Below are 12,126 nucleotides of genomic sequence, written 5' to 3' on the forward strand. Positions count from 1 at the left end.
CTAAATATACAATCATGTCATCTGCAAACAGGGACAATTTGACTTCTTCTTTTCCTAACTGCATACCCTTGATTTCTTTCTCTTGCCTGATAGTCTTAATGTGAAAAAAAATCAAGGAATGTGATTTTCATGAGTCTCTCTTAAATAAAGTCAAAGAAAATGAACTTCAGCTCAATAAGAAATGAATGGGGAAAGTCTGGCAGTATGCACAGAATCTGCTTACATGAAGGGCTAAGACATAAAGGAAGTAGGATTATTGTTACATAACTGAATGTAAATATTCTACATCTTGAAAGTATAAAAGTGATATCGCTAATAACAATTACAACAAAAATAAAAGATAAGGGGAAAGGTAATAAGCACATTGATTTCATTTTTAAAACTAGGGGTTATTAAAGTAAACAAGCAATATAAACACAAATGCATAAAGGTTTCACTAATAAAATCAACTAAAATTTTATGAGGAGTGACAGAGAAAATAGAAATGAACTAATTTCATCTTTGCTCATAGTTGGGAATCAACAGATTTTGTCTAAAGTTTTGAGGAATAAATATAAGAAGTTATTGTAATCCTAAACATCATCACAACAGGAATATAAACCTTTCATATTAAAGAAACACACAAAAACACCACATCACACACATACAAAGTGAGGAGAAAAACATCAAATAATAAGATATTTCAAGGTAACAACAACAACAACAAAAGCACATATAAAATACAGTGACAAAATCTGTTACGGAATAAATGACAAGAGATTGAACTTACATAGAAAGAGAAAGAAATAGAGTTAAAACACTAATAAAGTCCAGCAATATGTTACACACTAGAGGCATTTAAAAAACAAAGTATCTCAAAAAGGTTGCAAATAAAAAGATGGAAAAAAGGAATACCAAAAAAGTGTAAACAACCACAAAGTAGGTGTTTGGTTCATAATTCAGACAAACTTGAATTTCAAGCTTTAAAATAAGCTTTAAGGCAGTAAATGTGATTTTTTAAATGTATCACATGATGAAAAAGTTCATAATCCATTATGATGATGAAATAATTATGAAAATCTATGTAGTAAGAAGAATTTTAAGATGGCTCCCAATATTCCTGTCCCCTAGTACCCACATCTTATATCAACCCCTCCACTTGAAGCTGAAACATTAAGGAAGGAAGGGTATGGGATGAAGTTCTGAATATGATGGGAAATCATTCTCATGATTATGTTATATAACGTGGAAGAAGGAATTGTACAGCTATAATTAAGGTTACTAATCAGTTATCTTTGAGTTAAAAGGAAGAGTATTTGAGTGCCCTGCCCTAATCACATGACTCTTTTAAGTCTGGGTCTGGAGGTTGGAGACAGAAGTTGGAGATTGGTAGCATGAGATGGCCTCTGGAACAGGTCATACAGCAAGAAACCGCACACGGCTTCTAGATGCTGAGTATTGCCCTCACCCACAGCCAGCGAAGTAATAGGGGCTTTAATCTGACAGCCTCAAACAACTGAATTTTTTCAACAATCTAACTGACCTTGAAAGAGAACTCTGAGCCTCAAATGAGAAAGCACTCTCAGTTGACATCCTGAGTCCATCGGTGTGAGACCCTGAGCAGACTACAGCTAAACTGAGACTGAACCTTCTGACATAAGACACTATAATAACTAGGTATTTTTAAGCCATTAAAGTTTGATAAATTGATGCATAGCTATAGAAAATTAACACAATCCATATACTATATATCATAGTACCATCTAAATTGATAGAGCAAAAAAAAACTGTAGGAAAGTTTCTGGATTATGTATTAATACATGATAATCTTTTGCAGCATTAGTAGTAGAAGACTTTAATTCACCTCTGTCAGCATGTCGACAAGGAATCCAAAAGCAAGTAAGGCTTTAGGACATAATAGATAGAGATAGGAGAAGGCATTTTTGTGTATATGTGTGTGTATGAGTGACAGATGACAGAGAGAAAACTATACATTATTCTATATCCATGATAACAAAGAATGTACCTTTTTTCCCTAATGACCATAGAACATTCACAAACGTAACCATGTATTAGGCTAGAAATTTCTGTATAAATTCCAAAAAGTGGAAATAGAAGACATATTCTCTGATTACAGTGCAAAAAATTAGAAACTAACAATGAATTTATGAAACAAGCGAAAAACAACTTATCACTTGTCAAGTAAACTTTCTATTTTAAACAATTCTTGGGTCAAAGAGGAAATTAATAGGAAACTGCAAAGTATTGATAATACTACATATCAAACCCTATAGTATACAGCCAAAGGGGTCACAGAGAAAAATTTATAGCCTTTAATACTTAGAAAAATAAACCAGAAAAAAATGAGAATAATGAAATCAAGTATTGAAAGCAAGAAGTTATACAGATAAAACAAAATAAATCTAAGGATGGCAGAAAGAAAATGACCCATATAAAGATGAAGTTGAATATTTGAATTCAGAAAGAGAAAAATAGTAGTACTAATAAATAAATTCAAATCTTGTACTTTTTTTTCATGATGAGGCAGGCATTCACTCTGTAATATTTTTTCCTCAAAGCTATATTCCCAGTCTAATTATATGAAAAAAAAATCAGATAAATCCAAACAGAGGTACATTTTACAAAATACCTAACCAGTACTCTTCAAAACTGTCAAAGTCATAAACAAGGAAAGACTGCTAAACTGTTAGAGATCAGAGGAAACTGGGGAGACATGCTGACTAAATGCAGCATAGAATCCTGGACTGGATCCTATAACAAGAAAAGGATATTAGTGGAAAAATAGGTGAAATCCAAATAAAGTCTGAATTTTAGTTAATGTAATTGTAATAATGTTAATTTCTTAGTTTTGAAAAACGTGCCATGATTATATAAGATTTTAGTTAACACTGGGGGGAACTGGTTGAAGGATACATGAGAATTTACTGTCTTTGTAACTTTCCTATGGCTCTGAAATAAAAAGTTTATTTTTTAAAAAAAGAATCAAAGAAGATCTAGAAAATCTAAATATACCAATCAAAATAGAAGACATAAAATAATTATCAAAGGGCTACCTCCTCCAAGCAAGTAAAGGAAAACATAACAGGTTCTAAAAATTTCATAAGGCAATTTTATCAATCATTTCAGTAACTGATAACTCCACTTCTAATTAAATTATTTTGATAACATTGAAAATTTAAAAGCCCCTCATACTTTTCCCATGAAGTTATAATTCAAACAAAATTATATTTTCTTTCCAATTTTAATATATGCATTTATTTCTACTTTAAAATAATATTTGATGGTACTTCCAGAAATGATAAATGATAGCGGTAGTAATGGTACCTTTGTTTCATTCTTTACTTTAATAAGAATGCTCTATTTATTTTCTGATTACACCTGGTACCCTCTTTTTATCTGTCACATTAAGACATGAACTACATAGCCATTTTATTTAAAAATGTTATCAAGTTTATATTTAAAATCTTATAAACTTGGAACTCAAAAATTATTGTGTAGAATTTCTTCTTTAGCAATTAATGTTGAGAATTGTATTATAGATTCTCTTTTATTGAACCATCCTCTATGTAATAAATACTACTAGGGTACAGTGTTTCATTCTTTTAATGTGCTGCCATAGTCTGCCTGCTAATCTTTTTGTTAAGTGTTGTCCAGTAATACAGTAAATTTGTCTATAGTTTTAGTGTGTGTGTGCATGTCCTTGTTGGGCTTTGACATTAAGGTCCTAGGCCCCACTAAGATGATAAGAAGCTATGTTCATTCCTTTTTAACTAATCTCCTTCTTTCTGGCTAGTGAGTAGTCTCCAGATTCTGCAATACAGTGTGAAATGGCACCACATGGTAAGTGATATTCTATAAGGATATCAATGTAATTGAAATCTCTTGGAAAAAAATAACTTTTTAACTGTTTCCAGTACAAGGATGTTACAAGTAATGTTTAAAGTACATGTGTTGGGGTAGAAAGGGGAAAAAAAGGCAATTTGGTTAAAATTGTTTTACCTGTATGTCCCTGCAGCGTCATTTCTTCTTCACTCTCTCATGCTCCTGAAAATGACCTTCAGTACTAATTTAAAAGGATGAAACTCTTTACCAATGCTACTATTTATCCCACCCATCCTCCATCAACTGACTGGTCTCTAGGATAGTCTCCTCACTCATATTTTACCTTCCATCATCACTGTGGAAACCCTTCCCATCAAACTGAAGCCCTTTCTACCTAGTCTCTATTGAATGATATTATTTCCTTATTTGAGAGCCATTCTAGTTTGTATCTTTCCTTTTCCATTTATCTTATTGTTTTCTAGGTCTTGTGCAAATTTCTTGTCTTTGATCTCTTGAGAGCAGAGATTGTGACTATTCATGTTTGTGTTCTCTGCAGTGTGTAGCATGGTATTGTCTTAGTGGATATTCACCCAGTCATCTTTCAAAATTGTATTAAAATTCTGAACCTCTAATAGACCCTACCATCATTTTAATCCACATCCAAATTAATACAGAAGAAATAGGGGAGGGCTACCATAAGAAAATATGTAATCTTCTACCTTTAGAAAGGAAATACTTCAGTGTGGATATTAAAACTTTTATAGACTTCCTTCATAATCCATAGGTCGAAGTTGCTGATAATTAAAGTAAAACATGGATAACATTTGGTGGACAAATTGATTTTTACAGCCAGGACATGAGGAGAGTTGTTAATAAAATCATATTCTATTAACACAGGGTCATTTAATCCTTTCCCATTTGTATAGTTCATAGAGTCAGAAAGAGGCAGTTTAGAATTACACTCAATCGCTCATTCATTCATTCAATAAATATTTATTGATAATCTGCTATGCATTAAATATTATGCTATCTTTTTGAGAAACAAAGTAGAAGAAAACTCAAACACTAGCCCCAAATTCCTTACAGTCCAATGGGAGAGATTTACAAAAAACTCAGTAGTTAGAAACTGCAACAAGTTATGAAGAAGTTACAATATTCAGGAAATGATAGAAGTACATTTGGAGGGACATTCAAATATGACTTTGGGCCAGAGAAGATTTGAGCTGGACTTTGAAGGATGAGTAGAATGCCTAGATGAAGGTGAAGTACATTCCAAGAGGAAACAGCACCTGTAAAGGCATGGAGAAAGAAAAAGCAACATACATTTGTAGAATTATAGATTTTAGCTATGGTTCCCAAGGAAGCAGACTCTAAAATAACAGTGGATGTGCTCTTTGGATCAGTACTTGGGGATTAGTAGTGGAGGCAAGGTGAAGGAAGCAGGATTAAGTACAAGGAGGTGTTGAATGGCAACGCACTTGCAAAATAGGTCTCAGCTACTTCTGCATGGCGCTTTGTAACTGGGATGACCTTTCAAAGTTGACCTTCTTTGAGGCAATGAGGTTTGGTCTTTATTTCCCCATGTCAACTAGTCATTAGATGTAGGTTGCTCCCAGAGAAGGAATGTGATCTTAGGTAGGAAGGCTCTTTGGCTAAGGGAATTCTCAAGAATACTTATCTAAGAGCTCTCAGCTGCCAACACTTCCACAAGTTGTGGAAAGAGTATTTCAGTACTGAAATGGAGAGGGATGGTCTAAACAGCACCCTGCAGCATCCATCTAAGATAAAAGGTGTATCTAGAATGAAGACTAGTCAAGAGGAATGATAGGAGTTGTGGATAGAGAGGTAAGCACAGACTTAGTCATGAAGGTTCCTTTAAGCTTTGCTAAAAAGTTCAATACCTTGGTGACTTATTTAATCAGGAGAGTGGTGCTGCTGCAACAAAATTATAGATGATGAAACACATAGATACTCATTATAAGTAATAACAGACATCTGAGTTGAAGTGTATAATTGAGGGCTGACGGCTGTTGGGAACCCCTGCACCTGGGTCAAGTGGGCTGGTGCTTCAAAATTTAAAAACAAAAAACCAAAACACAGTGCAGTGGGGATCTTCTAGAACATGTAGCTGGACCTTAAAAGTGACACTCCCCTAGTAGATTGAGTTCTTCATCAGGAGGACTGTTGGGGGCACCACCTGCTGTGCCAGAACGAATCACCAACAGGAAGGGGACAATAAATTATTTCATGGATGTACCAAAAAGGAAACATATTTCCCCTAATTCCTCAGCCACCCACAACTCCAGAGATACAAAGACAGGGAAGATGAGAAAGGGAACAGAGTACAGAGAGGTGTGAGAGAGGGAAATCCCTTCCCATTCCAATGATAGTAAAAATAGCCGTAACTTACATAGTACCGACGACATGTTAGGCAGACTCTAAGTGCTTTAAATGAATAACTCATTTAATCCCCACAACAGCCCTGTGGGGTAAGTACTACCTTGAAAATAGGGAAACATAGGCAGAAAGTGACCTGCTCATAGTCACATAGCTAGCAAGTGGCTGCAGAGTTGCTGGTCTAAGCACTAAGCTATACTGTGTTTACCCTAAAACCAAAATCCTTGCCTGTTCTGGGTATCAAGGAAGACTTTTGAACAAACAATAAAGTTGAAGATTTTAAATAAACAGGATTTAGTACTAACAATAATGATGAGACTGTATTAATAACCAAAACAAGATGGAGAATTAATGAAATCAGACTTAGAATAGTCCATAAGGGAGACAGCCATCTATCAGGGAAAGAAAAGGTAAGGGAGTTGGCAGAGAAGAGGGACAGAGCACAGTGGCAGCAGTTACAGGAAAACACAGAACCAATTCCTATATATATACCTAAGAGGCTAAAACTGCTCACAAAAGAGTATCATTAACATTCTTATATCTGCATATTCTATTGCTAGGAGAATGCACAGGAAAGCAGTAACAACTGTAGATTCTGGGGATGGAAATTAGAGGATGGGAGCTAGAGAAGGGGAAGACATGAAAACATTGTTCACTGTTTACGCTTTTGTACTGTACTGCACATGCATGTGTATTACCTTTTCACATGTTCAAATAAATAAATAAGGTATATTACTTTAAAAGTCCATTCAAAAACATGCTTCTATGAATAATCTAAGCTTTATTGCTGGATCAAACTATATCTATATTTTGATATAGTCTATATTTACAATCCATCTTTTGCTCTTGTAAAGGGGCTGTTTACTATGCATGTTTGTAAGTGTCCCTCACCCTTAAATCCTCCATTTTGTCTTAATTTTACTCTTTATTTTCTTTTAGCCTTTATTTTATATCATCAAATTGTTTTCTTTGTCTCTAAGCCACTGAAAATTCCTCTTTTTTTTCCCTAGTGTGGGAGGGGGGTCCTGATGAAAAAATTGATAGATATCTTCCTATGTGGATTTGAAGGAATTTTAAAATAGAGATTTGCCATCAGTTAGAGATGATCACACTAAATTTTGATCTAGTTAGATGTATACACTATTAGGGAAGTAGAATAGTCCAAACACAATTATTGCCAATAGTGTGATAAGGAATTTTGTTGAAAACATAAAGTGCACAGAAAATTTAGAAAGTGCAAATAGTTAATTATGGCATTCCAATTACAGAAACAAATTAATCAGCTCCATCAATTTGTCTCTACAGGAATAACAGGAGTTAGTGAACCAACTCCTAAGCATGCATATTACAACTGTGGTTCTAAGAAAGCAAAAACTGGACTACCATTCCAGGTCTTAATTTGTTTTTCAGAAACAGAATCTACATTTCTCTTAGCTGTGGAAAAGGCCAACTTCAGAAACCCAATTATATTCAAAAGAATGACACAGACTTAGGTTGGAAATAGGAGTTGTAAGATGAGAGAAGGAGACAGTCAAATGGCTCGTTGGAAACAAAACATAAACTTGCTTGACATAGAAACTGAGTTCTTGCTAGCATTGAGGCATGTCTGGGCCACTCAAGATAAGGCAGGAGTAGCAGGATGGAAGAGCCTGCAGGGAAAGACACCTCCTAGCTGAAGATTATCAAGGTGTGTGAAAGTGATTCAAAGACAGTGGGCTAGTATGAGAGGTTGATGAGTACTTCTCACTATATTAATAGCACAGTCCCAGCTGCTAAGTCCTACAAAGACAGGGCTGTTCTAAAAGAGTAAAACAATGACCATCTGAAAATGATGAGAGTGAATTCAGTCACCTGTGGCTTTAGCTATAAAGTGAGAGCACCTTTTGTGCAGAAACTGGCTCTTTTGCTAATGGGTTACCGCAGCCATGGGGCTGTAATCAAGAAGCACTAGCAACAGTATCAATGCCTTTGACAGATGGCAGAGGCAGCAGCAGCAGCAAGCAGCAGCTTTTAACTTCAGCAGAGGTAGGCAATGCCAACACATCAAATTATAGCAGTAAAGGAGGTATCAGACAAATCTTTAACTACTGCAGATAGCTCAGATGTAAAACACAAAATCTTTTGTAATCTATCCACTTATTTTGTTTTCAAAATGTATTAGCTACTTTTAATTATTTACACTTTCAGAGGAACTTTGATATAAACTTGTCAAATTCCTTCCAGAATTCCTCTTGGCATTTTGAGTTGAAACACTGAATTTACAGATTAATTCATGAATACTTCCTTAAACTATTGTCTCATCATTAGAAACATGTTTTCTTTCCGCTTATTTGAATATTTAGTAAAGTTTTTTCTTCATGCGGACTTCATACAATATCTTTAGAAGTATTTTATAAACAGTATTGAGTGTAAAATGTATGATTTGCAAATATATTCTCTCAGTATATGGTTTGTCTTATTTTTCTTAATGGTATCTTTTGAAGAGCAAGAGGTTTTAGTTTTGATCAAGTCCAATTTATCATTTTTTCTATTTTGTGGGCCATGGTTTTAGTGTTGCATCTAAAAGAAAAAAAACTTTTCCTAACCAAAATGACTGTTTTCTTCTAAGGGTTTTATAGTTTTAGCCTTACATTTATATTTATGATCCATTTTGTGTAGGTGCAAGGTAAAGTATATATTCATCTAACTGTATTAAACATCTTTTGTCCCATTCTTATGTTTGTAACATAAAGTCTTGCAGCATTGGCCCATACAGTTTCTAACTTTCAGAGCTTAAGGAGATTTTCTTCATGAAGTGAATATATGATCAATTTCAAATGCTCTTATAGTTTTACAAAAATAGTATGCTTTTATTTTTAAAAGTCATGCAATGTAGATTAGGGAAAGAAAGAAAAGAAAAGAAAGGAGGGGGGAAGGAATAGGAAGGAAAGGAAAAAGGAAAAGAAAGAGGAAAGGAAAGGAAAGGAAAGGAAGAAGTAAGGAGGGAGGGGGGAGGGGAGAGAAGAGTGAGAGAGAGAGAGAGAGAGAGAGAGAGAGAGAGGAAAGAAAGGAAAGAAAGAAAGAAACTAGCACCGTGAAAAGAGTCATCACCAATTACTACTGCAGTCATATCTCTAGGTCACAAGTCATTTTCTCTTAAAAAAAAAATTGAACACATAACTTACATTGTTTTGTGGCATCCATTATGACTGATGAAAACATGATGGTGGCCTGATTCTCTAGCCTTTGTCACCTGGATTCTTTCTGCCGAAGCCTTTAAGATTTATCTTTATTTTTGGTAAACTGGAATTTTATAAAAATGTCTCTAGGTATTTTTTTTAATTCAAATATACTGGGCACTCACACATTTCCAATCTAAAGGCTCCAGCCATTTATCTCTGAGAAATTATACTACACTATTGGTTGGATAATTTTTCTCTTCATGTTTTCTCCATTCTTTGTGAGACTCCTATTAGCTACATATTGAATTATAAATTCTTAAGAAATTTTACAATTTGACAGCTTTGAATTTTGGAACTCTTCAATATCTGATATTATATTTTCTGTGTCAATTCATCTATCAGAAGACACTTAGGTGGATTCCATATCTTGACTACCGTGAATATGCTGCAATGAACATGGGAGTAAACATATCTCTTTGATATCCTGCTTTTATTTTCTTTGGATAAATAACCATAAATAGGATTGCTGAATCATATGGTAGTTCTATTTTTAATTTTTTAGAAATCTCCATACTGTTTTCCATGCGGTTGTTTTCATGCCAATTTACATTCATGCCAAGGGTTTACGTGCATCCAAGGGTTTCCTTTTTTCCATACTCTCACCAACTCTTATTATCTTTCGTCTTTTTGATAATACTCATCCTAACAGGTGTGAGGTAATGTCTCACTGTGATTTTAATTTGTATTTCCTTGATAATTAATATTATTATATTGATAATATTGAGCATTTTTCATGTTCCTATTCACCATTTATATGTCTTTTTTTTCCCATAAGTTATTGGGGTACAGGTGGTATTTGGTTACAGAGTAAATTCTTTAGCAGTAATTTGTGAGACCGGTGCACCCGTCATCTGAGCAGTATACCCTGCAACATATTTGTAGCCTTTATCCCTACCCCCCTCCCACTCTTTCCCCCAAGTCCCCTAAGTCCATCATATCATTCTTATGCCTTTGTGTCCTCATAGCTTAGCTCCCACATATCACAGAACATACAATGTTTGATTTTCTATTCCTGAGTTACTTCACTTAAAATAATATTCTCCAATCGAAATAGGAACACTTTTACACTGTTGGTGGGACTGTAAACTAGTTCAACCATTGTGGAAGACAGTGGCGATTCCTCAAGAATCTAGAAGCAGAAATATGATTTGACCCAGCAATCCCATTTCTGGGTATATACCCAAAGGATTATAAATCATTCTGCTATAAAGACATATGCACACACATGTTTATTGCAGCACTATTCACAATAGCAAAGACTTGGAATCAACCCAAGTGTCCATTAGTGACAGACTGGATTAAGAAAATGTGGCACATATACACCATGGAATACTATGCAGCCATAAAAAAGGATGAGTTCATGTCCTTTGTAGGGACATGGATGCAGCTGGAAACCATCATTCTCAGCAAACTATCACAAGAAGAGAAAACCAAACACCGCATGTTCTCACTCATAGGTGGGAACTGAACAATGAGATCACTTGGACCCAGGAAGGGAAACATCACACACTGGGTCCTATTACGGGGAAGGTCAGAGTGGGGGAGCGATAGCATTAGGAGATATACCTAATGTAAATGATGAGTTAATGTGTGTAGCACACCAACATGGCACATGTATACATCTGTAACAAACCTGCACGTTGTGCACATGTACCCTAGAACTTGAAGTATTAAAAAAAAAAGAAGAATATTCTCTAGTCTCATCCAGGTCATTGCAAATGCTGTTAATTCATTTCTTTTTATGGCTGAGTAGTATACTATCACACACATATATATATGTCATATATATGATATATATTCATATATATATATCACAGTTTCTTTATTCACTCGTTGATTGATGGGCATTTGGGTTGGTTCCACGATTTTGCAATTGTGAATTATGCTGCTATAAACATATGTGTGCCAGTTTCTTTTTCAAATAATGACTTCTTTTCATCTGGGTAGATACCCAGTAGTGTGGATTGCTGGATCAAATGGTAGTTCTACTTTTAGTTTTTTAAGGAATCTCCATGCTGTTTTCCCTAGTGGCAGTACTACTTTACATTCCCACCAGCAGTGCAGAAGTGTTCCCTGATCACCACATCCATGCCAACATCTACTGTTTTTTGACTTTTTGATTACCGTCATTCTTGCAGGAGTAAGGTGGTATTGCATTGTAATTTTGATTTGTATTTCTCTAATCATTAGTGATGTTGAACATTTTTTCATATGTTTGTTGGCCATTTGTATACCTTCTTTTGAGAATTGTCTATTCATGTCCTTGGCCCACTTTTTGATGGGATTGTTTGTTTTTTTCTTACTGATTTGTTTGAGTTTGTTGTAGATTCTGCATATTAGTTCTTTGTCAGATGTAAAGATTGTGAAGATTTTCTCCCACTCTGTGGGTTGTCTGTTTACTCTGCTGACTGCTTTTGTCATGCAAAAACTCTGTTTTTTGTCATGCAAAAACTCTTTAGTTTAATTAAGTCCCAGCTATTTATCTTTGTTTTTATTGCATTTGCTTTTGGGTTCTTGGTCATGAAATCTTTGCCTAAGCCAATGTCTAGAAGGGTTTTTCCAATGTTATTTTCTAGAATTTTTACAGTTTCAGGTCTTAGATTTAAGTCCTTAATCCATCTTGTGTTGATTTTTGTATAAGGTAAGAGATGGGGATCCAGTTTCATTCTCCTACATGTGGCTAGCC

The 12,126-nt window shown here is 34.8% G+C and overlaps 1 protein-coding gene across 5 annotated transcripts in view; it reads left to right on the forward strand.

Moving 5' to 3' along the window:
* Positions 1–12,126, forward strand: part of MROH9 (maestro heat like repeat family member 9) — a 133,122-nt gene that overhangs the window by 10,687 nt on the left and 110,309 nt on the right. For 3 of the 5 annotated variants that reach the window (XM_017866872.1, XM_017866874.1, XM_017866877.1), the window contains exons 1-2: positions 1,816–1,878; positions 3,794–3,840. In XM_017866872.1, coding sequence (XP_017722361.1) covers positions 1,854–1,878; positions 3,794–3,840 — 72 coding nt within the window. In that variant the 5' untranslated portion in view covers positions 1,816–1,853. Of the gene's footprint in view, positions 1–1,815; positions 1,879–3,793; positions 3,841–12,126 lie in introns of those variants that run through there. The other 2 variants (XM_017866873.1, XM_017866878.1) reach the window with 1 other exon arrangement.

This window comes from Rhinopithecus bieti, unplaced genomic scaffold (genome assembly GCF_001698545.2).
Source record: "Rhinopithecus bieti isolate Rb0 unplaced genomic scaffold, ASM169854v2 scaffold_1853, whole genome shotgun sequence".
Lineage (NCBI taxonomy): Eukaryota > Metazoa > Chordata > Mammalia > Primates > Cercopithecidae > Rhinopithecus > Rhinopithecus bieti.